General features: G+C 38.5%; 1 protein-coding gene across 1 annotated transcript; it reads right to left on the bottom strand.

Annotated features, from left to right (window-relative positions):
- TMPRSS7 (transmembrane serine protease 7) lies at positions 1–27,127 on the bottom strand. Its single transcript, XM_079101512.1, is given in 18 exon segments — positions 1–540; positions 2,221–2,357; positions 3,917–4,185; positions 5,780–5,951; positions 6,849–6,965; positions 8,017–8,127; positions 10,358–10,465; positions 12,999–13,135; positions 16,724–16,830; positions 19,648–19,760; positions 20,415–20,528; positions 20,531–20,544; positions 21,880–22,108; positions 22,875–22,913; positions 23,592–23,785; positions 24,847–24,907; positions 24,910–24,913; positions 27,020–27,127. Coding segments are annotated over 18 exon segments (2,190 nt in total). The 5' UTR covers positions 27,113–27,127; the 3' UTR covers positions 1–369.
- Positions 27,128–27,549: the final 422 nt, after the last annotated feature.

Raw genomic sequence — 27,549 nt, 5'->3', positions numbered from 1 at the left:
TTCCTTATTTCAGCAAATCATGTTTACCTCAATACTTACAGACATTTATACATGAATAGAAACAAAATAAATTGTGGACACATAAACATCTCCTTCATTTCTTACTTTATTTTAGAGACCAGGCATGTGATATTACTTTAGGTTTTCCCCATTCCTGAATCAATGATGCTTTGATGTCTTATGATGAATATTCTATATCCTTGGGGCAATTTTTTATGGAATACATACTAATCTGTATCTTTTAGTAAATATCAAATGTGTACAATCTTTTCCAGTCGAAAAAATTACATGACTTGCTTTATTGATAATTATTGCATTTTTTAAAGGAATCTATCACACAAATTATAGATAAAAATACAACTGGTACAATTACAAAAGAGAAGGAACATATTTATGAATCCAGGGAACAAAGTTTGACACTCTTGTATAAACTCCAGGAAAGTTTGGTCTTCCACATCCATGTCCCCAGCTAACAATGCCAGTCAAAATCCATTTTCCATCACTTTTTCTTCGACAAGATAAAGGTCCCCCTGAGTCTCCCTAAGCCAAAAATAATGTAAGTATGAAGATATTTGTCTCATGATCAATCATCAAGTTCACCATTAATGTATCTAACAGATTGTGTTCAGAAGTCCCATTCTGAAGTGTTTGGTTTGGCTGATCATCATGCAGCCTATCAAGAAATAATGTGAAATTGCTAATGTCATTAGATAAATTTAGATATCTTCTAATAGTAAAAAAAAAATACTGCATTCACTTTAAAAAAAATACTTGATTATTAAGACTGAGAATAACATTAGAAGACTCTTGCAGGAGAAAATAACTCTCACATACCCCACATGAAGAGTAAGTGGCAATAGCATTAAAGGTTAACATTTATTTAGTGTTCCCTGTATGCCAAGCACTGTTTTGGATCATTTGAGCCTCACAACCACCTTACGATTATCTTGGAAGGGTGACTTCTATGGCTGGGTCATGTGACTTCAGCAGTTGGCTCATGGCCCGAGGAATAAACAAGAAAAGGCTGTTTTGTTAGGCAGGTCCAATGCAGCAACCCTAAGAGTCACTGTCAGACAGTTTTCATAATCAAAGTACTTCTGTTTGAGAGTCCCTTCTGATATCTCAACTCCAGAAGGCCAGGACTCAAATAATTCAAGATTTAAACATAATCCCTACAGTAAAAATTCTTTAGTATAATGTCTGAGTCCTATTTTTCTATTTTAGGGAGGGTTGGGAAAGTTGCAACTTATTTAGATACAAAGATGACAAAGCAGTCTAAATTTGCCCCTAGATGCCACCCCCACAATTTTACACCTGATTAGGTGAATTCTGACAGGTTAAGAATCTGGGCTCTTTATTTTAATTGATGCAATACCAGTTCTGCTCATAAAAACATAGTGCATAACCTTGATGGCTGTGTGGAACAGGGCTCTGTAACTGACCAACTTCAGGAAACACCTAAAACAACACCTTTAGCATTAGAGATTCATGAGTTCAAATCCCAGCCCAGATAGCTGCACTTGCTAGCTAATGACCTTGGGCAATCTATTTATCCCCTTTGTCCCCAGTTTCCTCTTCTGTAAGATAGGAATAAAAGAATGACTTGAATGAATTTATGTAAAGGACATACCATGGCGCTCACAAAATAGGGTCTCAAAAGATAGAAGTCATTATTATAATAAGATGAGTTTTGTGGCATCATGGCTGAAGTTGTGGAAAGATATGGGAATAGTTCCTGCTCTCACCCTTACCCTCTTAATCATCTGTTTAGTCTTTGGTGATCATGGGCATAGATTTGAAATCATAGGCTCAGAGAAATATGCCCTCCCTTGCGAGGTGACCTCCAACTGAACCCCTGCTGTGGAAGTTGAACAGCTGCTGCTGCTAAGGAAATAAGTAGCAATCCTGCAACATAGTGTGCATGTGTGTGTCAGTTTTTTGCTTTGCTTTTTCGTTTCTGTTATAAGGAAATTGTGGCAGACATATGAAGGCTGACCTCACTATGTAAATGCTGGAGGAAGATGCACAGGGATTACAAACCAATTCTATAGAACCAGTTCTTTCAGCAACTTTCCTGATCTTAGGCAATTGGGTCATAATTAGTAGCTCAGAGGAGGGAAGGGGAATTCCTGCCCTAGTTATTTCCCAGTGTTGCATGGATCAAATGTGAAAGCATTTATGGAAAGCACAGGTTGGCAAGAGGAAGGTGGGAGGACTTACTTTGCAGGCATCTCTCTTGCCAGACATCACTCCTGCACAGAGCATCCGCGAAGTGATGATCCCATAGGTGGAAACACAGAGGGTTTGATCAATGAGCTCTACCTCTGCTTGCTGCAAAACAGGGGAGCCTTTATTATCTGGAAAACATGTTGGAGTTGGAAATCACCATAATGGTAGTGACTACATTTCTTTAAGGTTTCATTTGGATGATCAACTCAGATTATCTCCTTTCATCCTCAGAGAAATTCTTGGAGAAGAATTCCATTATTATCTCTATTTTGCTGATGAAGAAAAGAAACCTGGAGAGATAAAAGGACTTTCCCAGTGGCAGACAGTTAGCAAATACAAATAGGACTCAGACCCAAGATCTGCCTCCATCACCTGAACCACGGTGCCCTACTCCTTCACCCTGCACCTCCTGCTTTTAGAAGCACCCGTGAGTCAATGACGCTTAGTACTGATATTTACCATTCAAGAGAGCTCCTTAAGTTAAGCAGCACAACTGACATTGGGAAGTCTCTGAACCATAAAAACAACTGTCTTTATATAGTTCTTTCACTTTCTTTTAAACCTGTCTGGCTAAGATGATTCAGAAACACACACAGAGTCATGCTTATGAAGATGTCTCATGATAACTTGGTAGACACTTTCCCTTGTGATATATGACAATGCAATGAAAGCATGTTGCATGGTAACCTGTCAGAGTTACAAGCATTCAAACACCTGGCTGCCTTCTCTCGCAGGACCCTGAGACCTCAGCAAGCAAAACAATGGTGAATATTACTACTTCAATAACTAAATGGGGAGAATGAGCATTTGAGAAGCTGCTCACAGTGAATCTTTAGAGAGTGTCAAAGCAAGGATGTGGGGTAAAGTTCAAGAATCACAGACACTGTCCTAAACCTTTGGAAAGGCTGCAAGGGAATCCCAGACGACTAGGATATCAAGGGAAAGTTCCAGCACAAACCTCTGGGGACATACACATAAAGCTTTGTATTCTTGTATTTGGATTCTTCTCCTCACAATATATTCAAAATTAACCATGAATACTAGTTCATGGAAAATCACAGCAGGATTAACATACAGGCTTCCCTAGTATATTCCCTGACTTCTGTACATGTTGGAAAATGATGGCTTTTTCTAGGTGGAAAAAGTATGAAAAGCTATCCCCTCTGAGTGAACCAATTCTAGTTTGGTGTAATGCCCAAGCCTGAATTTGCTAAGGGCAGGCTGGATTTCATTCTTCACTTTCATCCCTTGGACAACAGTCCTGGTGCACAACATGACCCATAATCTTCTACATAGCTGTCTGAGTTGATAGTGGGTTGTGCATACATAAAGGTCCTTTCCTTTATGAAAATTATTTACATCTTGGGATAAAAAGGGAAGCTAAGGAGTAATTGTTCTTGTCCAGTGAAAATTCTAGCACCCCTTCAGAGTTTGAAAAGAGCCCCTACTACCTAGTCAATTGTGCTTTGTTTATAGTTTCCCTCCATCTCCCTGCTTCTTTTTGAGCAGGTGGAAAGAATCACAGGACAGGGATAAAAGTAGTCTTCTCCAATCCAACCTTTCAGAGTTGTTGGGAGGCCCAAAGAAGATGATATACACAAAACCTCCCTGGGAATCCCAAAGCACTGCATCAGCACGGTTACTCTCATCCCGGTGGAAGGCCATGCCCGTTCATTCACACACGGACCTGCCTCACGCTTTCGACCCCAGCCGGTAACCCAGCACTTGTCCCCACTGCGCACTTTCTGGCCAGCAGGAGGAATGCAGATTGGCTGAATGAGCTGTTTCAGGGTCTCAGGCCAGGCGACGCTGAGCTGTAGCAAAGCAATATCATAGTCGAAGGTCTGACTGTTGTAGTACTCGTGAACCACAATCCTTCTCACTGGGGAAATAAATTTGGCATTCCCCTGCACATGCATTCCAAGGTGAGCGGTCCATGGAGTGGGGTCTGACAGCCTGGAAGAGAAGGAATGAAGCGCAAAGTTAGTAGTCTGAAGAGTCATATACGATTTGGAAACATCTCTACAAAGAGATGAGGCTGAGGAAAGGACGTCCTGAATTCAGTGGCCATATCTTAGCCCCTGACTCTGTCTAGGAGCCTGGCAAGAAGCACAACTTCTCTGCTCCTCCTTTGTGTAAAACCAGAGATTAAAAACAAGCAAAATAAAATAAAATAAAATAAAATAAATCAGTCCTGGGAGTAGCCAATTATAACCATGTTCCAGAAAGTTCCCTCAACAACATTCTAAGGAAATGCCTGGAATTCTTGCTACTGGTATTTCACAAGCCATACACAGGTCAAGAATGTTGATAACTGGAATTAATTTGTTAAATTCTTCCTATTATGCTAACAATGGCATCTGATGGAGACAAATAGGGCCAGTAAAATGATGATCTGAGAGCCTTTCTACCAAATTCAAATGATACTAATACCAAGACAGATTAGAAAACGAAGTGTTAGCCAATGTAACTCCACATCATGTACAACCAAAATTATGGGAAGTTATACTCCATGCATGTATAATATATCAAAATATATTATACTCTCATGTATAACTAAAAAGAACAAATAAAAAAGTGAATGTAAAAAATAATGAAGTGCCTTAAGCAGAAGTTTAGTAACACTTCTTGCAAGCTACCAGAAGCATCATAGCTCACTGCTTCAGCTACTGAAATATGATAGTCACAGGGACACCAAACTCCACCCCCATGATCCATCCTTCCCAATTCTAATGTTGACCCTGCTCCCACCCAGCCTTGCACAAGTCAGAGGGGCTTGTGATTCTCCATCTGTGACCTTGATCTCACCCTGAGGCAGCCAGAGAGATGTGTAAGGTGAAGAGAATATGGAAACTTTTGGAAGAAAATAAGGACACAGCAGTTTCACAGCATTAAAGACTAATGATCAGAGGTGAAGCTATTTTAGTAATTAACATAAATCCTGTAATTTATTGGAAGAGTAAATACTTAAATTGTGTAACTTCATTGAAAAATCACTTAAAATTCAGAATAAGAAATAAATGGTATTAATTTTTTACCAGGGTCCAGTAGATTTAACTAAGTTTATCTTTTAAGGGAGATCACTTTTTAAGCTTCCTTCCACTCTTAGCTGGAAGAGCATCCATCCCACAATAACCCCATTGGCAGAGGCAGACATAGCCCTTCCAACACCAACCCTAACAGACCTTCCCAGGATCACCCCCAATCCAAACAGGGATCCCCATACTCCAGCCACCCTCCTCCACATTCTCCACACAGCCCTTAGGTCTGCCCATCTGACTTGAAAGCCCTCTCTTTATTTCCTCAGTCTAGTAAAAACTATTCATTCTTGACGTTTCCTGTGTGTTCTTTCTTTATGTCAATAACATCTAAAAAAAAAATTAAAATTACTGGTGCCCCATCACCACCACCAAAATAAACAAAAAAAGAAGCCCAAATAAATTGATTGATTTTTTTTTCCCCCAAAAGAGGCTTCTTCCCACAATTCAGGGCAGATGTATGGTCTGTAGTCAGAGTGTGCCACTCAAGAGTAAGGATTGGGATGCCCTACCTGTTTCCATGGAAACAGTGGGCCGCAGAGAGAAGCCACTCCCTGGAGATGACGGAGGCACCACAGTAGGCAGATCCAACAAAGTGGAGGCTGACCTGCCATGGCCAAGCCCCCTCCTGGGAGTCAGTGCCCCCGATGACTCGGTGGAAAGTGGAGGAACTCCGGCTACAGCCTTTGGTAGAGGAAGGGTCACGTGATTTAAAGGCATACTTTAAGAAAAACTGGAAATTAGGTCAGGTTCAGTGCTGGGTTGGGAATTGACTCATCAAATAAGCAATTTAAAATCACCTTCTTATCTAGAGAAGGATTTTATGGGTCTGTCTGAAACCAGCACTAACCAACTACTTCTTCCCTCCTGTAAACAAGCCCTGACAAGAAGTCGCCATACAGTCATGCATGCAAGGGCAGAAGGATCCATAATAACAGCTGTACTGATACAAACAGCAGCCTGTGGTGTTAGGTTGCTAGAAGAAGAGGAAAAGGTAAGTTCTGATATAACAGAATTGAGAATATCTTTGAAGTTGTACTAATTTAAGAGAAAAATTTGATAAATTAAAGCTTAAGGAAAACTAGTTATCAGAGCAGTTACTTTTAGTGTAATTTGCTTTTAGTGTAAATCGTATTGATAATGGTGTATAATTAACATGTTGCCACATGGCCAATCAGAAGCCACATGACTAAAAAGAACATATGGCAGAGAACATTTAGTAGGTCTTGGATAAACAAAGAACCACCAATTGATATTGTTCACAATGTAAGGCATAAGTCCTCCAGAATCGCAGGTCATTTTATTTAAGATCTTCTTCCTTGATTAGTGTTACTAGAAATTGAAAGCTCTCTTTAGAAACATTGAGTGCATTGATGCTTATTTTCAGGAAAGAAGATGGAATAAAACTTTAGAAATTTTATGTCAGAGAAATAATTTCAGACTCAGTTCACCAACATTTGCTATTACTTCCTGGCCTGTGGTAACATCTGCCAGGGGACTTACATGAGGAAGAGAATAAAAATGGAAAATGGAGAAACCAAGTGGGAAGATAGGACTCAAAAGGAGCAGCTTTCTACTCACTGCAGCTGTCTTCATCACTTCCATCTGGACAATCCACGATCCCATCGCATTTTGCATTTTGTTTCCTAAAGCAAATATCATTGCCACATTTAAAAGTTCTGTTGGTGCATGGAATACCTAAAAAGGAACCAAAGAAGAAGCAGTTTTTTCCTAGCCAGAAAAATATCTGAGTAAATGACACTAATCTTTGCAAAGGATGGATTAGCCACAAAATTGTTATTTGCTGCTCTGGTAAAAACTAGCAGAGAGAAATGGAGCAAACCCATGGTGACCTTTCAGAGTCACTGGAAGGCAGGCAGGCAGGCAAACACTTCAGCTGAGAGCCAATCCAACTGCCTGGCCTTTCTTTCACTGTAGGTGCGATGCAAAGGAGTTGGCTGTGTAAGTGCCTTGAGGCCACAACCTCTTTGCTATTGTGTCTTATCCCCCAGGAAAGTCTTTGAACATAAATCACTATGACATTCAGTCCTTTTATACCATCAAAGAAAAGAAAAATGGACACATGGTGTGAATTCCCACACATTTGTTCACAATTCTGGAGGTTTGCATTTCTGTAGTGATTAGAACAGAGGGTGTCCCTTCATGGTCTCTGGCAAGTTCCTCTATATCAGGTCCTCAGTATCCTACAACTTGAGTAGCATTAAAAGCAAGTAAGCAGCTGAGCGCAGTGGTGCATGCCTGTAATCCCAGCGACTTGGGAGGCAGAGGCAGGAGAATCACAAGTTCAAAGCCAGACTCAGCAACTTAGTGAGGCCCTAAGCAACTTAGCAATAACCTGTCTCAAAATGAAAATAATTTTTTTTTTTTTTTTAAAGGGCTATGGGTCATTGGTTAAGCACCTCTGGTTTCAATCCCTGGTACAGAAAAAAAAAAAAAAAAAAAGCAAGTAAGCAATGAAAATCTCCCAGTATTCTCTCTCTCTCTCTCACACACACACACACACACACACACACACACAACAAGTCCACCTCCATTACAGTGACCAACTGACTCATTTTGTTTAGGACTGGGGGGATTTCCCAGACAAGGGATTTTCAGTGCTAGATCTAGGAAAGTTCTGGGGAAACTGGGATTAATGAGTGCCCTAACTCAGCAGAGTATTTTGATTCTGATTTAGAAGTGTTCTACAGGAAGCACATCAGGGCACTGGGCCTGTGGCAGCTCTCACTCCGAGTGCAGTTCTGCTCATCCTGGCCATTCTCACAGTCCCTGAAGCCATCGCAGACCAGAGGGCTGTGCTGCCTGAAGGAGCTGGCATTGCAGGCAGGTTTAACAGGCACTAGAATGAGAAAAGAGAGAAGGCTTGTGAGCCTGGGACATCAGCTCTGATGACCAGGAGCACCCCTCTACAGGGACAAACTATTAACATGACAAACTAGAGAGTGTATTTTCCTCAATACTGGCACCTTCATGAGGAAAAGCTGATGTTTAAACTTTGGAGCAAATCGGAGCAATTGAGTTTGTCAGATCTGATTTTTGCAATTGTGTAGATGTGTTGAACTCTGATGGTTTATTTATTTTTTAAAAAATAGTTTTTACTTGTAGATGGACACACCACCTTTATTTTATTTATTTATTTATTTATTTATTTATTTATTTATTTATTTATTTATTTATTTTATGTGGCGCTGAGAATTGAACCCAGGGCCTCACACGTGCTAGGCAAGTGCTCTCCCACTGAGCTACATCCCAGCCCTGGTTTGTTTATTTAATTACAATTAAATGCATCCAAAGTAATCTATTTTCAGAAAAAGAAATATTGTAAGTTGTTATCTAAATTGAACTTGTCTCTCCTCCTAATGAAAGTGGAAGTGTACTGAAATTATCTTATTCATCTCTTTACCCCAAGCCCCTGATCACATAGTAGGAGTTCAATGAGGTTTTGTTGAATGAATTAATGAATGTGAGATCTTAGAGAACAATAGACTTGTGGTCTGTGTGCAAGGAAACTCTTCTTAAGATGATTTTATCCTGAGAGGCCCATTTCCTCAATTAGAAAATGCAAAGAAAAATCTATCATATTTCTCCTTTTGGAATATTCTCTTTAGACCAAAGGCAGGTAGAGTATATTAGCAAGCACTTTCAGAAATTATGGTTCCTTAGGCATTTCTAATCACAGACCACATATCTACCCTCAAGAAGCCCTATTGGAAAAGGTCACTCATTTCAATTGGGTTCTGTTTGTTTGCTTGTTTTGGGGGGCACCAGTTGTGTGTCAAATACTTTTTTAAAGGTGTTATTGATATGAAAAAGAAAGAACACAAAGGAAACCTCAAGAATGCATAGCAGTTACTAGACAGAGGAAATAAAGAGAGGACTTTCAAATCAGATGGACAAACCTAAGGGTCTGTATGGAGAATGTGAAGAAGGGCACTGGAGGATTTGGGTGGGTGGAGTATGGGGATCCCTATTTGGATTGAGGGGAGCCTAGGAAGGTCTGTCAGGGTTGGCATTGGAGGGGTTGCCTGTCTTCGCCAATGGAATTATTATGGGACAGATTACCCTGGCTTAGTTATGACCAATGTGATGTCAATACAAACTGTGTAGATTAAAGACAATAGCAACAAAACAACCATCATTCACAAACACCTGTGCTCCATAAAGAAGAAGGCTGAGCTTACTTCTCTGCAGATTCTGAGCTTCTCTCAAGATGAAGATCTGTGCTTCAAACAGGACTGTTGTGTTTAAGATTGTGGTGAGTTAAGCTATTGGTCACAGATCTTCACTCCCTGTGGTCATATTAATACAACACATCCTTGCCATGACCCTAAGATATGAGAGTAAATTCCCTGCACCTTGACTTTGGTCTCAGCTATGTGATCTGCTTTGAGCCATGAACTATAAAGGAGTGATGGGGTGCCCATTCCAAGTTCAGGCCTTCAGAGAAACCATGCGTTTCTACTCACTCCTCCTTTGCTTCCTTCTATCACTATCAAGGCTACCCATGGCTCAGTGAGGGAAAGAGTCATAAAGAATAGACCTGATCCTGACCTCTGAAGAACCAACTCAGGATGATCCAGTGCTTGAAGCAAAGTCACCCAACTGAGGTCAGCCTAGATCAGACATATCCAAGATAACACATGCATACATGATCAAGAATGCATGATTGGGGGGCTGGGGAGATAGCTCAGTTTGTAGAGTGCTAGCAGTGTAAGCAGAAGGCCCTGGGTTCAATCCCCAGCATCACAAAAAAAAAAAAAAAAAAAATGCATGATTGGGGATGTGGTGCAGTGGTAGAATTTTGCCTAGCTGAATGAGGCCCTGGATTTTATCGCCAACACTGCAAAATGGAAAAAAATAAAATGAAAGAATAACTAAAGAAGAAGGAGGAAAAGGAGGAGGAGGAGAAGGAGGAATTATTGTTTTAAGTCACTGTGTTTTGGCATAGTTTGTTAGATAGTGACAGATAACACTATCTACACTGCAGAGACAGTAGGTGTACACTAGCAACAACGATGGTCCCCACAAGCTACTTATAAGACAGCCATATTCCAAACCTGAATACTCACCACAGAAAAGTTCATCACTTTCATCAAAGCAGTCATTTACTCCATCACAGCGCTGGGCCTGAGGGACACACAAACCAGAGGAGCATCTAAAAGATCCAACAGGACAAGCTATAAGCAATAAAAAATAGAAAATGTCACATGGGTCCTGAAAAATCACCAGACCACATTAGCAAAGAAACACGAAGCTTTAAGTGACTAGGTATTTGACAAGGGAGCAGGAGAAATTATATAATACTTCCATCTAATCAAGGCTATGGGTAATGACAAGCCAAAAAAGCAGAACCCAAGTGAACAAAGACAAAGGAAAATTAATTGAACAAGAGATCTGAGTAACCATTGCATCCAAGCCACCTTCACAATCCAACCTCTACCTCCAGAGCCTTCACTCAGCCCTACAGCATTATCACAGGCTTGAAGAATGGGAAAGGGGAAGGAACCTACTAGAGGCCAGGATTCTGGGTGTGCAGTCTTTAGACTCCGTGGGGGGGTTACAAACAGGATGCTGCTTTCCCAAAATTGTCTGTGATCAAAAGCAGTTTTTGATTGCATTTTCAAGTGATCTCTATTCCAAAATACAGGAGTAACCACTGAACTTATCAAGCTGGACCTAGAGAGATTAGTGCCTGACCTCAAAAGTCAGGACTCTTGCCTCCTACCTCACTATTCACACTATTCTTTCCTTTTTAACCAGCCCTCTCATTAAAGATGCACTCCCTCTATGGGTTTAAATCATATCCTGAGCTTATAGATAAATATTACCAAAATAATAAATCCTTTCTCCCTTGTGCAAAAGAACAGGGGAGAGCTCATGATAGTTCCCCCACTGTCTCAATGGCATGTGGTGGAGTGGGTGAGTCAGGAGGAATAGTCATGGTTTGAAAAGATAGTTAAAAATGAGATAGCTGGCTCTTCCTGAGCCCCTGCTGGAGACTGTAGTCTTCTGAGTGTAATATTCCAAGTGCAAAAGCAGGGATATTGGGGATTGGAAGAGAATGACATGATCTAAGGTCCTTTTGCTCATGTCATATCTTCAAAGGTTCCTCAATGAATACCTTTTATACTTCCTTTTTTTAAATGGGTCTAGAATTTCTTGAATAAGTCATTATCTGCACTCCCCAGCTCTAATGACTTCCTTTAAATGTTGCCTTTTTCTATTAGCTACTTCCTGGCCACTGTTCCAGCAGTTTCCATTTGAATTTCAAGTTCAACCTTCTGAGCGCTGATATTTGAATCCCTTCACCCAGACAGCTCTCCTTGTACATCATAAACCAAAATGAATCAAAACTGTTGGTCTTGGGCCCTCTATGTGTTGATGTAAATATTATTTTTACAAGGAATCATGGCTAGCAGGAAAAATAACAAACCAAAAAGGGGACTTGTCCTGAACTTCAGAAATAATATAAGAAGTAATATTTCAACTATAAATCAGTAATGTCAAAAACATAAAATAATTTCTCTACAACTTAAAGTGGGTATACATAATTTATTACATACTATTTATTGTCTTTGTATTATATATGTTATCATTATTATTTATTTTTAAAAATACATATGCAAGAACGATGTTGAATAGAAGTGGTGAAAGAGGGCATCCCTGCCTTGTTCCAGTTTTTAGGGGGAATGCTTTCAGTTTTTCACCATTTAGAATGATATTAGCCATGGGCTTAGCATAAATGGCCTTTACAATGTTAAGGAATGTTCCCACTATCCCTATTTTTTCTAGTGTTTTGAGCATGAAGGGGTGCTGTATTTTACCAAATGCTTTTTCTGCATCTATTGAAATAATCATGTGATTCTTGACTTTAAGTCTATTAATATGGTGAATTACGTTTATTGATTTCCTGATGTTGAACCAACCTTGCATCCCTGGGATGAAACCCACTTGATCATGGTGCACTATCTTTTTAATATGTTTTTGTATGCGATTTGCTAAAATTTTGTTGAGAATTTTTGCGTCGATATCGCTGATAAGTGGAGGATGACACATAATGGGGGGGAGGGAAGGGTTAGAGTTAGGGTTAGGGAGGGGGGCAAGTATGGAGGAAGGAACTACTGTATAGAGGGTAAAGAGGGGTGGGAGGGGTGGGGGGAAGGGAAAAAATAACAGAATGAATCAAACAACATTGCTCTATGTAAATTTATGATTACACAAATGGTATGCCTTTACGCCATGTACAAACAGAGAAACAACATGTATCCCATTTGTTTACAATAAAAAAAAATACATATGCAAAAGGAAATAAAAATAAAGCAATACTCATTTCTGAAATTGAGGCTAGGAGTTATAAGGCATTGGCCACCATACAATGACTTTTTTTATTTTCTTTTTTCTTTAGGTACTGGAGATTAGAGCACTTAACCACTGTGCCACATCCTTAGTCCTTTTATTTTATTTTATTTTATTTATTTATTTATTTATTTATTTATTTATTTATTTATTTATTTATTTATTTATTTTTTGAGACAGGGTCTTACCAAGCTGCTTAGGGCCTCTCTAATTACTGAGACTAGCCTCAAACTTTTATTCCTCTTGCCTGAGCCTCCCAAGTGGCTGGAATTATAAGCATGTGCCACCATGCCTGGCTCACCACATAATGACTTATTGAGGTTTTCTAAGGATCTCACTAATAACCAGGCTTACGTTGACTGATGTTGTAACTGCCGTATTCTACCAACAGTGGTTTGTCCGAAAGCCTTGAACTGCACTGGAACTGAATGTGAATCAGAGAGCTGGGCACTCGGAAAATTGTATGGTGGTCCATGTAGGTGCCGCAGTACCTGAGGAGACAGGAGTTGGAGAGGACACACAGTATGAGGTTTCAACAACTGCCTTCCTGTTAATAGGGATTCACCAGTACTGTAGTCATTTGAATTTCATAAGCAGAAATGCACTAATAGTGCATTTATCCATACTGTGCTATATGACTGCAATCTAGTAACTTCTCAATTTTATTTTCTGCTGAATAGAGCAGTAATAGTACTATTAACTATTCCTTTCCTCACCAACACCCACAAGCAGAACTATGGGTTTAATTCTTCTAGGCCTCTCTCCTTTTTCAGTGCAAAACAAAAAATAAACAAAAAAAGTGAAACAAGAATTGCCTGCTTTTGCCCACAGACCTCTCTCTGCAGAGTGGAATCTCTGAGCTCAGGTTGAAAATATGCAGGGAACTTCATCAACACTTGAAACAAAAGACAACATTATTTCAATCTAAATTGAAATATGATATGCACCTCTGGGTTTGTCCTTGGTAGAATTTCAAAGAAGTAATGTCTCTACATAATATTTCCCTCACTTGATTTTTTTTTTTTTTTCTTACCTCTCATCACCTAATGCCACCACGGTTCCCAGAATTCTTTTGGCAAAATGTCACTCTGGTTACTAATTCTTGCTACATGAGCACTGTGGGCAATGGAGTATGAACATTATTATAAAACAGGCCCATGAGAAGTTAGTTAGTCCAGGACCCTGTGTGGGCAAGGCTTTTTCCAGCATGCAAACTATGGGCTCTTCATGGGAGATAGGGAGCAGGCACAAGACTTGAGGGTGACATTGTCCCCTGGAACCTGTGAATGCCAATCCCTCTAGGCCCTCAAATCACTTGGGAACCACACATGTCCTGTGAACCAAGCACTGGCATTCTAAAGTACAGATAATCTGTGATTTTAAAGCCTGAAGGAAGAAAGCATTCTCATGTCATTCAGGAAGAGTCTCTTGCAATTGGCTGAAGTTCAGGAACTGATGTACTGATAAGCCAGTTCCTGTTATATAAGGAAGAGTGTAGGGAGTCACCTGACCAAATAGGAGCCAGGTCTGTGAGGTTCCTGAAAGCCAAGCCATGCTCTTGGGATCAGAGTCTACGCTAAGTGATCGTCTTGAGATTGGCATCCTGTGCCTGAAGACATGATGTGATTTCTGTGTGTCCTCCATTAACATCTAGTTTTCTTGCAAAGTCCCACTCAGGCATCTTAAAGAGGAATTAAGAAGGATGTCTGCCTTCCATGTTTTGGCTGGAGCTTGAAGGGAGAGCCTCTGCAATGGAGCATGGTGGGCCTTAGAGAATGGGCACTTAAAAAGTGAGATTTACATGAATGGTAGGAATCTACATCATGCACAACTACAGAAATGAAAAGATGTACCCCATTTGTGTACAATGAATCAAAGTACAGTCTGTAAAAATGAAAAATAAAATTTAAAAAAGTCTAAATAAAATAAAATAATAAAAATGAAAAAAAAGTGAGAGATTGGAGAAACCCAACAAGAGTCAATTTATGTATCCAGATATATAACAAGTCAGGAAACTGAGACATAAGTGAAATAATTGGTTAATGTTCAAAAGCAAATAAATAGAATCAGGATTTGAACACAGTCTGCCTGAGGTTAAACTGTAGCAAAAGCTAAACCAAAAGCCTTCTCCTCAGGCTTTGCTCTGCTTGTGCTCTCCGCAGGCTTCCTTCTTGTAAGCTGACCATTATTTCTTTGGGGTTATGTTCTCTGAACTATTTGAGGAAATCTTTAGTCTTTCCACCTTTCCCTTTACAGCCCCAATTCCCTTAGGCTAACTTCTCAGCAAGGGGTCTTACTAATTCAATGAGTCTTCCCTTTCTGGATAAGGATGAAGGATAAGGAAAGGGCTGGCATTTTAAACTGGAAGGTACAACTAGCAAGAAATGAATCTGATAGGATTTCAGCCAGCCTACAGATTACAGGAAGAACTGGCCTTTCAGGAGAAGCAGTGGTGCAGAGTGCTTTCCTGATATTAGCTGGGAGAAGACCCGGCTCCTACTTATAGCAATGTATCCTAATTGTTTTTGCTGTGACTTAGGAGAAAAAAAAAATCATATCTCTTGTTTGAAGCACAGTTTAGTCATAGGCTTATGATACAAAGGATTTGTAAAGATTTGTGTTCTGGATCTGTTTTTATCAAGTACCAAAACGTAGTATCTGTGAAGCCTTGGGGCACATTCTATAGTGTTTATTCATCAAATATAATGTCCAAAGAAATCTCATTATTTATATTAATATAGATAACAGCTTTGATGTGTTGTATGCATTATGTCCTTGAATGCTTGCTAAAACAACAGACCCTTATTGAGAATTATCATCTTATTTTACAAATTGAAAACCAAAGATGTTAAGTAATTCGTCTTAGTTTATATAGTTATTAAATGACAGAGATGGAATTTGAAGCCAGGTCTCCTGTCTTCTACAAAACAACCCTTGATTCAATTACACCTCCCAAAGGAATACTGGCTACATTTTAAGAATGGATACAAGAACACCTTTGTATCCATCTTACAATCTTACAGGGCCTACTCCAATGAAAATAGGACCAATGACTATTTTGCAAGTTGTCTGTCTAAAGGAACTGAAAGAAGGTTGTTTAGGAAAGGCACTTAGAAAGGGAAGGTTTCATTTATGAAATAATAATGATCAAAAAATTAGATTGTGTAGAGGGAAATGAGAGGGAGGGGGTATGAAAAATCATGGAATGAGACAGACATCATTACCCTGTGTACACGAAGATTACACAAATGGTATGAATCTACATCGTGCACAACCATAGAAATGAAAAGTTGTACCCCATTTGTGTACATTGACTCAAAATGCATGTAAAAAATTTTTTAAAGTTAGTAGGCAAATCCTTCAACTTCATGGGATGCTTCTCTAAAAAGTGAAAGGAGAACCCATTCTACTGCCAACACAGGGTGTCCTGTATTTTGAATGCTAATTCAATTGAATGTTAAATACCTATTATAGTTTCAGAAGCAAATAAGCAACACCAACAAGTAAGGAACAAATTCAGAGTGAGCTTGAGGAGGCAGGAGTGTAACTAGGGGAGAGCATACACTTAGCTTGCACAAGGCCCGGGGTTCAATCCCCAGAACCGGGGGAAGAGAACTGTGAGAATGGGGACAAAGGTTGGTTCAGGAAGCCCAAGCACCTACCTCTCTCTCAGATTTTTTTTTTTTTTTTTTTTTTTTCTGGTTATCCTCAACCCATTTCCCAGCCTTAGGATCCAGCTAGGTCGATCAGGTCTCTAGACCACAAAGAATTGGATACCTTTTGTACTATAAAAGTTAGTTATTTTAGATTTTAGTTACCAAATACTTTTGTAAAGCATGCACTATACACATTGAAAGTCAGGCAGCACAGAGCAGAGGTAAGCCCTGTCTTTCCATCAACTTTACCCTGAATCCTGCCTACTCAAGAGCTGAGTAGCTGTGTGCAAGTTTCTTAATTCCTCTGTTTCTTAGTTGCCCTCTGTCCACAGTAAAGTGAAAACTCTTTGGGGACAGAAGAATCCTCTTTGGGGATAGAGGCCACAACGTTTCATCAGATTCCTCAGGTATGAAAATACTTACATGTGCTCGTTAATTTCCCACCACCCGTGCTCACAGCCTTTCATGCTCTTCTTGGTGATTGAATAGTTATGGAATTTCAGGGCTATGCCAAGAGTTGACAGAGGGGTCTGTGAAAAACAAACATCAAGTCAAAAACTGCTTCAGGCGAATGACGAGTCTCAGGCTAACATTTTTTTTTTGCCAGCTCAGTGCTCAACCCTGGACTTGTTTTAGGGGTGTTCTACTTCTGTGAGCTGTGGCCCCTGGTGTGGTAGGCCAGCTCCCCTGAACAACCAGGATGAGGGGGAGTGCACGTGGAGAACGAAGCGGACAGTCAGTTACTCAAGGAGCAACTGCTGGGCCCAGGTGAGGTGGGACATGGCAGGCAGCAGGGTCTCTGGGTTTCAACTTGCTCCTGTGGGATGAGCTTAATTTTGCAAATATTCACCAGTTAATGAGCATAAGGAATGTCCTCTGTTGGTGAAAACAATGATGTGATTTATTTAAAGCTTCATTCAGATTCTTTAGAGAAAGGAGAAATGAATTAGCATCCTCTTCATATTACCTGGGTATTCCTGAAGACTGTCACTGAATCATCCTGGGTATTTTCTGAAAAGGTCAAAGGAGCCAGAGCTGCCCATGTGTGGGAGCAGACGCGTACACGTACACACTACGCCACCATGCAACTGTACTTTTAATTGCACTGTGTGGCTTGCATGCCCCTCATGTCTGATATACCATTTTAGTTTTCACTTTCACTTTGACCCAGTAATTATGGAAGAGAAGAATTTTATATTTCCAGAGAGTTGAATTTTGGCTCACCCATATTCAAGTTTTCTAATTCCATCTCAATTAGATGAAAGATTATGGTTTATATTGTTTTTAATTTTTTTATTTTCTTAAGCATTTGATTGTGACCAAATTATGAATGTTCCATGGTCTTTCTGCTTATTTTTACTGCCAAACACACTGGTATGGTTTAATAGCCTCTCTTGCCCTATGTGCTCTGAACCAAGCAAGAGAAGTGAATTAACATCTCTTACTTAACCCTTGCCCACTTCTCTCTGTCTTTCCTATATTTCTTGGTTTGTATGTATTAATGCTATATTATTCACTGCATAAATAATTGTCATAATTAGATTTTGTGGATCACCCTTTTTATTATTATAAGTTGCCCTTCAGCTCTTATGTTCAAACCAGGGATGTTGGAACCCTGGTTTCAGTGTACCAAGTACAAAGAATGAACACTGTTTTCTTTTTTACTTAAGTATGCCTGGTACAATCTTGCCCATCCTTTCTGTTCAACTTTTCTGAGTAATTTTTTTTTAAATTTTGTAGTACTTTGCAATTCAATCCTACTATCTTTTTCTTTAGATGAATTTTACCCATTGACATTTATTACTGTGACAGAGAGTTTTAGTCATGCCATTATTTTGTGTTGTTCTTTCATGTGTGTGTATGCATGTCTGTGCGTGTGGGTTTGTCTTTGTTGCTGAAGTACACTAACTGCAGGAAGTCGCCCTTCACCTCCTACATTTGAGAGGGAGTGAATCAGGCACTTTGTTGTTCTCAATTAAACACCATAACAATCCTGTGAGGCAAAGAAGGTTGATTTCTATTTTATAGAGGAAGAAAAAATAAATACACCCACATAACTAATCAAAGATGAGTAACTTTCCCGAGGTTAAAAAAAGCAGACCAAAGATCCAAACCAGTCCAGCATTTCTTTGAGGGTCACTCTGTTCATAGTCTCTCAAGCTTTAGGAAACAAACGTGGGGGACACAAGAGGAACGGAATTGTCTCATGTTCACCAAAAGCCCAGGCCTCGTGAGAACACATGTCAAACTTTTTCCAGCCTGATCATTTGTTTGTTTATTCACACGCAAAAAAAAAATGCAAATTGACAGATAATAAGTATTTTAAGTAACTGGTATAGTATCTGCATGCAACCTAGCCAAATCCAATATACTTTAAATCATCTCTAGATTACTTATAATATCTAATGCTATGTAAACACTATGTAAATAACTAATATTATACTATACTGCTTAGAGAATAATGGCAAGGATAAAGTCTGTCCATGGTCAGTAAAGATGTGGACTCTGTCAGCCTTTGGTTGAATCCACAGTTCTGAACCTAGACCTGGCTACTCACTGTGTATGTGATTTGTTTGTTTATTACCTATCTCCATTACTGAAAGGTAGTCTCCATGAAAGCAGAACTTTTTAAAAAGTTTTATCCAATTTCATAAGTCCTCAGAGTTTAGAACAGTGCCTGAGAACCTGATCCATAGGAGTCGTTCAATAACATATTGACAAATGCAAACTATATACTTACCACTTACATCTAATTGCTATGCTACACAATAATGATTTTATATACACTGACTGAGCAAAGGTGACACTTTGCCCGGTCTTCATGATACTATAGCATGAAAAAGAAAAATAGATTTTTTTTTTAAGATTTAAAAAAGATTGGGGAAAAAAAGCAATGCCCCATCTAGCACCAGAGGGAAGATGTATATACTTCATATAAATTTACTGTTTGGTTTGCTTACACAATTGAAATATATATTGCCTAATCTAATTTTTTATTTTATTAATTCCTATTATGATAAAGTAATGAATAATTGCTACATGAGCTCTGTTGTAATAAAATAATTGTTTGATCCTGCAAGCATGCCTTTGCATTTTTAACACAAATAAACAAAAGAAGTTGGAAAAATAGCCCATATCTATTAAGAGAACTTACTTTGTAAAAAGAAGGTTGAAATTACAGAAAAATTTCTAGATAATATATTGCAGTAAGGTTAAATTTTATAAAATTAAGTGATATTATTTTGTAATAATTAAATTTATTTAATTACTTTAAAAAATAAAGGTAATGAAATTCTACTAAAAATAGGATAAGAATGTTTTTCTAACATACTGGAAAACTAGGCTACCTGAAATTTCCAGGTACACTTGCATTTTGGTGGATAGTAGCTCGGGTAGTATGGACTTGAAATTTTCCCTTTGAAGCCAGGGGTTTCTTTGACCAACACTGTGTTTTCACACTCTGAAAAAGATGTCCACACACAGTGACCTGCAGCTGTGAGGCTATGGGAAAACACATTACATTCATATATCTAATTACAAAGGCACACTTTCTTGATTAAAAATCTGGCATATTTTTTGAACTTTTTTTTTTTTTTTAAAGAAATAGCACCCCCACCGGTTTAGCTAAAATACTTGTTCTCAAATTCCAAATTCCATTTTTGTTGCCAAATCCTACATTTTGGCTACATATCTGAAGGATGCTGTTACTTTCTTTAAGAACATACTTCTGGAATTGGAGATTCCAGCAGCAGCAGCCCCTCCTAAGAAGTCAGGGTTTCATTCCACATACTGGATACTGGCTTCCTCCAAGCTCTAAGTGGTAATACTTTGAACATCTTTTCTTTGCTACCCCAGCCACAAGGGAGGTGGTTGCTTCAGAGTGTGTTACCGCCATGATATCTTTCCGTTTTCTTGCATCCTTTTTGCCTTTTGAGTTGCTTAATTAACAGCTTTGTGCCAAGTTAACAGTTCACTCTGTCCTCTTTTCTGACTGGGCTCCAAGTCAGGGTTTCTGACTAATGCAACTAGCATTATAACAGCCTCAGGAAAGATAAGAGCATCAAAACAAATGTTTCCAAAAGCAACTTTTTTTTTCCAATTAGAAAATACTTACTTTGTTCTGGAATGACCTCAAAATATGCCCGGATTCCTGATAGCCTCCGTATATAAGGAGACTTAAGTGTCACCAACATGAGATTGTTTGTAGAAACAAATGACATCAGTGTTTTGTGGGTTCACAAATTCTGAAATCAGATAGCAAAATAAAGTACATGAAGAGCAGGTATGGAGAAGCGGGACTCCACCCAACAATAATTGTATACATTTCCAGAGTCATTCACAAGGTTCTTGTGAATTAGTTTCTGCCAGGCAGATCTTTGTTAACCAGTGACCACAGGATACTACAGATGGAACAAAGCTGAAAAAGATACAGAAATGTTTGTCCAGGAACTACTACCAAAGAATTCTCCTGGATGACTCTCCCTGGGCTGTTCTTGAGAACAACTTGGTATAAAGTCAGTATATATAAGGGCTATAGTCATGGGCTCTGCACCAGGGAAACTGGATTCAAACAGCTCCATCAACTAACTGGATGAAAGATGCCAGGCAATCAAGCAACCAGATCCATGTGTGTACCATTTTTCCTTCCATGAAATAGTATTAATAATAATAGTATATTCCTCATAGCACTGTGCTGAGAAGTGGAAGTGATAATGACCAAAAATATTTGGAAGATGAAGAAAATCTAACAATGATTGAGAGATGAGAGCCAGCAGCAAACTTATCCTTGCATAGTGTTTGAATTTCTGATACAAACATTCATTTTCAAAATATAAATACCAATACACACTTAAAGCATTGTGACACATACATTTTTAAAAACAAGACAATCATGTACCTGTTTAACCAGTGAATAATAAATAATAATTTCTTAATAAAGTTTGTCATTATTAGTTTTTCAAATACTAAGCACCCTTAAGCAGGTGTCTATAATCAAGTGAAAAAATATTAGGATATGGTTAAGTACATGTATATATATATATATATATATATATATATATATATATAAAAAATTATAAACATATTAACTAAAGGATTTATGCTAAAATGTAACAAATTTGTCCTGGGTAATGAGATCATAAAGTAATTGATATTATTTTCTCTAATATTTTTCTACAGTGAACATCTGGAATAAGAAAATAATTTTGTTTTACTAGCTAGGTAATCATTATAGAATATTAATTGTCACACTTAAATAGTAGACTTCAATGCTTTTGCAATAAAGTAAAATTAAACAAAATATTTTATATTTTACATGCATTGACTAAAGTTCTTGCTATACTGATTTTGAGAGTCTGGTGTGCTACAAGCAATAACATTGAGTCTGATAGACTCTAATGAAGATACTTAAATATCCTAAACTGAATGCAGGTCAGTGTTTGACTTCATGAGTCTACATCAAAATGTTCTTTGTAAAAATCCCAGGGGAGCCCATATAAACAGAATTGTGAAAAATCTTTTTGCCTGCCAACAAGAGTGCCTTCATTAAGAGGGAGAGAGAGAGAGAGCCTGTGTGATACCTGTATAAGATGGTGCTCCGAATTGGCAAGAGGGAGTCATAAATGGTCAGGGAGTCAGTGACACAGTTGTCAGCTTCCAGTTGGATAGACTCAATTGAGAGACGAATCAGACAGCCCACTATGGCCACCAGTTTGAAATGACACATCAGCCTCCCTGAGGTGGCAGAAATCTCCAGAGGGTAGCGGAGAGACAGATGATCTGCATACAAGTCCTGAGAGCAACCTTTGTCTGTGGAGACAGTACTTTCCTTCTTCTTTCCTTTTCTTTCTCTCTTTCTTTCTTTTATTTTTTTTTATTTATTTATTTATTTTTTTTTTTAGGAATTACTTTTCTAGAAATGTTTATAGAAGAATAAAGAGCAAAAGAGGTCATATGGAGGACATCTGCTGTCCTTGTCCGCAAAGTCCACTCACCTCTCTTCTGGTAACAGCACCCAGATTTTGCTTTGAGACACTGTCCCTACATTGTCTGTGTAGTTTGGTTGGGGTTAAACTCACCCCTAGCTCTAGAGGTGGGCACATAACCCAGACTGGCCAATCAAGGAAATTGCTTCAGGAATGGACAGGTCACCCAATCTAGATAATGAGATTCAATCCCAGGACTTCTGTAAGAACTATAAGGAAATATGTGTGGAGAATTTTTCCACCATGGTTGAGAAAAGGATAAATGATAAGTTTGATCTGCTGGTGATCATTTTTGCTACTATAATAAAGAACATGTTAATAAAAAAGCCTCCACAGAGGAAAGCAGATATGCAGAGTTCTGGCATTTTATTGCAGAACCTGGACCCAACCATGCCTAAAATCAATGTATTCCACATGTGTGCCAGTTATCTGAGCCAGTCATGTTACTTTTGTTTTTAAGCAAGTTGAAATATGTTCCTGTCACTTGCAACTAAAAAAGCACTAACAAACACTTCATCATTTTAAAAGGAAAATTATGGCCAAAAAAGATATTAATTGGGGGTAAGGGGATACCACATGAAAGAATTTACCAGATCCTATGGTTGAAGAATAATCTGACCGAAGCCCAGCTGCATTGAAGAAAACATAGAAAGAAACTGTTAGTCCCAGAACTTTATTAGAATTTTGCTCAGTAAAACTTATTTTCAGTCCTTCTTAAGAACATTCAAGCACATTTAGGATTGTCCTTTAAAATATCTAGTCAGGGATGGGTAAATTGCTTAGGTATTTAGAGATCAAATAAAGCAGCCATGAGTTGATAGCTGTTGAAGGTCAGGATGTATGAGAGTTTACGATACTATTCTCTTTACTTCTGTGTCCTTGGAATCATTTATATTCACAAGTTTTAAACATTTTTTAAAGGTAAGAAAGCAATCAAACAAATAATAATAATTAATCTCATGACTGAAATAGTAAATGCAGTGCAGAATTTTCCACTAGAGATTTTTCATTCATTCACACAACAAATATTTCATTTGTTAGCCACTTATCATATGTCTAGCATACATATATATGATATATACTTTGAAAATTCAATTTGGTATATGTTTTGTTCCCAGTTCTATTCTTCAATCACTGTACTATGTATAACATTTAGCAACTTCTTTAACCAATGTAGCTCTGATGTCTTTGGCTAATCTTGTGCCACTGGATTGTAGAAGAGGCTACTTCATTACAATGTTGACTATAATGGTCATTCAGGAGTGCTACAGGAAGCAATGCTTAAACACCAATTACCCAACAGTCACCATTTAGTACCACAGAGTCCATGTCTACAGCCAGCCCCTGCAAGCTCCCCACAGAAGTTCGGTTTATAATGCTGGTCTGGATGGAGTCCTTCAAGATGGCCGCCACGCAGTCCTCACAGAAGATGTGGCCCTTGGCATGTGGCATGACAAACACAACCCAAAAGTGGACAAGGAGGCCACCTTTGTTGTTGCTGCTACAGGGAAAAATGAGAGATGTTCAAGAATATCTCTTAGAATGTAAACTTTCTTAGAAAAGGGACCCAAGTGACAGATTCAAAGATATAAGCACATCCTTCAACTGAACCTAACTCCCTTCTTTAGGTAGCCATTGGCTCCTATTATGCGAATTAGAAAGAGAAAGTGTAGTATTATGTCTTCTGATTCTTATGCTAGAATTCAAATCTAGAACCATAGAATATACTATTTCTGTGGATATGAAACAGTTATTCATACCATTAAAAACAATAGTTTTAATGTTTGATACCTGACCATATCTAGGAACAGTGCTAATTCTGCTTTACCCCATTGAATATTATGAGAAAAGTCCTATTATTATTCCAGTTTGATAGATGACGAAATTGAAGCCAAATACGACTCACAACCACACAGCTAGTTAATAGGGTAGATGGATAAATTAAGTCCAATTTGATTTTCAGACTGACACCAAACTCTGAGTTTCTAATTGCACAAAGACTGGTTATTTTGTAAAATAAATACAATAGAGTTTAAATAACATGAGAAACAGAAAGTTAGGAAAACAATTTGCTTCACCCCCAGATTGCTCAGTTCCTTTAAACGCCAGAGTAGATTACAAAATTCCTGTAGATATATTGGAAATGGTGGGAGATGGGCTATAATATATGGCTCACAATTACTCCTAAAAATTATTGCATGTAAAATCTTTTTTAAAATGTTCTCAGAAGATCTCTAGTGATCATTTTTCACTGAAAATATTTTGAGAAATAGTGGTCCATGATTTATTCTTGCCCCCACCATCCACTTAATATGGTAGCCACGTTCACAGCCGTTTTATAACCAGAGGCACTGATATAGGAATTCGCTCTGGGGAGAATACAGGATTTGGTAGATAAAGAACAGGGCAGAGTGTTGGGTCCTTAGCTGTGATAATGGCATATGAACCTATAATTGCCCCTAAACTGTTGCTTGAGAACAGTAGAATCTCAGTCGTTCCACAGAGTTAAGGAGAATTTATAGCAATAAAGGTAGAAATCCCCAAACAGAGGACATACACTACCTGACATCTGCAACAACAGACTGCTTGTAAAATTTGGAGAAGGCAGATGTTGTATAAACAGGTTTACCTGAAAAACAAAATTAAAGTATCCTCATTCTTTCAAACTTGGCTTCCAGTCACAGTACTCTGTATGTTGCACAGCCACACTCTGACAGTCAGCAAAGAGAAAAGCAAGCCTCACACTAATGGTCTCTAATCCCAAACTCAGACATTATCAAAATAAGTCAAAATAAATCCCTACTTCCTGCGGCAATTCTTGAATTACTTTTATTCTGCTGTTTAAGAATAATCATTTACACCCATTCATTTATTTCTCTCTTTAAAGACTGTGGTCAAGTTTAACTTCTGTGCTTCACCCACTCCAATTATTTTCCCCACAGTGAACAAAGCCACGCTCATTGAGCACATTTTCATAGATTTGAGGAACTCTCTTTTCAGTATTTGATTATTCTTAAGGACACATTTTCATATGAGCCGCCAGAGGGCGAGGCACACCATACCAATTCAGAACAGTCTCTCACCGGAAATGCGTAGCCCTTTTAAAACTGTAGTTGGCTTCTCAAAGGAAGAGCTTTTCAATTTACCTTCTTTGTTCACTTAGCATTTCTAAAACCAAGCTCATTCTCTTCTCCCAAGTTTTCTCCTGTGTTTCCTCTCCTACATAATAGCAAAACCAGCTACTTAATTGCCCAGAGGAAACAAAAACAAAACAAAAAAAAAAACCCTAAAAAATTATATAGCACAGAGGAAAAAATAAGAGCTCTGAAGTTTAAAGTCATTATGCGACACAAAACATGTTAACTAAATCTGCTGAGCCTCCGTTGCTCTTTGTTTTGTTTTGTTATTTCATCGATACAGGAGCGATCAAAATGCCTGCCTCCTTGGGATAATTTGAGGAATAATTGGTTCACGTGTATTCAGAGGTAGAGCATTTGATAAAGTACCCAGTGTCGAGAGGCAGTCAGTAAGTAGGGGTCACTGTGACTGCTTGCTGTCCCTCTCACTTCCTTCCTCATCCTACAGGACACCATGCCTGTCCCTGCATTGAAGCCTCTGCGGGGCAACCCCCTCTGTTTTGTAGAAATAAAATTGGCAGAAACTTTCTACTTGGCAATATGTGCCACAAGCCATAAATAGATACTTTTCTATTTGACCAAGTAGTTACACTTTGAAGAAATCACCTAAGGAAGTAATCCAAGAAACAATTTATGTGGCAGTGTGGCTGCTGCATTTTCCTTAGTAGCAGCTAAAAACTGAAAACAGCTTAAACATCCAATAAAAAAGAATTTTGTAACTTAGAGGCAATTAGAACCTGTGTTTTTTAAAGACTATTTACTAACATAGAAACATGCAAAATAATGTTAAGAGGAAAACAAAAGTCAAATTGTAAAACTGAATTTTCACTAAAATTCCAGTATGCACTATCCTCTATGTCTATGTAGTTCAGTATAAAAAGGAGCTTTATCTCTACTGATGACATTAAAGGTTTTAATATTCTTTTTTAATACTTTCCTGGATTTTGCAGGTTTTTACAATAAATATTTATTCATTCTAGAATGAGAAAGTTTTGTTTTGTTTTGGTACCAAGAATGGATACCAGGGGCTTAACCACTGAGCCACATACCCAGTCTTTTGTAAAAAAAAAAAAAAAAAAAAAATATATATATATATATATATATATATATATATATTATTTAGAGACAGGGTCTTGCTGAGTTGCTTAGGGTGTCACTAAGTTGCTGAGACTGGCTTTGAACTTGTGATCCTCCTGCCTCAGCTTCCCGAGCCACTGGGATTCCAGGAGTTCACCACCGTGCCTGGCAGTTTTGTTTGTTTGTTTAAGTGAAGGGATTGCTAATGCACCATGGTTGCATAAATGTGTAAATAATAACATTAATTAGTATGTATGTAACCTCAGATATGGAAGGCATTTTAAAGATCACTTGATCCAAAAATAGAAATTGAGAGAGCTACTTCTTTTGACATTAAGCAGGGGGAAACGATTCTATTTTATGGCAGAGATGGCCACGTTTCCCTCTGACAGCTTCCTTCATCTCCTGCCCCCTACTTCCCTAAACCCAACTCACCTGTGACACTGGTGACCCCTCCCTTATCCCCTTAACCCTCCCACTTTACCACCTAACCCCCACCCCCTCACCCCCCAGCACCTCACCACTTGCTGGACAGTCCCCGCCACCGAAAGAAATTCCCTGGACTCCTTCTGTCGGTATTCAGGCAGAAACTCAATGTTGGTGATACGAAACATCCCAACAAAATAAAAAGCATCTTTGCTTTCTGTCTTACCTGTAAAAGGAGAGAAGGCAATTAGGAGGCTTTCCAATCAGTGTGGCCACAAGGCATCATTTGATAGATGTCAGTATGAGTCTTCCAAATGACTTCATTTTAGGTGACTACATACATTACTGGATCATAACCCACGATGCTCTAAATGTACTTAATGACACCTCCTCTATCAGCAGCAAATCAACATATCTCTTAGAATGCTCTATTTTTTATTGGCTTCTGGCAAATACCTAATGACTTAAAGATAAAGGCTATACATTTTGGCCTTTATTCTAGAGTCTCTAAAGTGTTAAAAAGAACACAGACAATTGCCACGGATCCCAAGTCTGTGGAACTTAGGGAAGTAAAAACTTTACACCATTAAGTTCTATGATGAAAAGAAGGGAAAGAACTCCAGTC

The sequence above is a fragment of the Sciurus vulgaris genome, assembly GCF_902686455.1.
Source record: "Sciurus vulgaris genome assembly, chromosome: 10".
Taxonomy (NCBI): Eukaryota; Metazoa; Chordata; class Mammalia; order Rodentia; family Sciuridae; genus Sciurus; species Sciurus vulgaris.
This window is presented reverse-complemented; position numbering and strand designations above follow the sequence as displayed.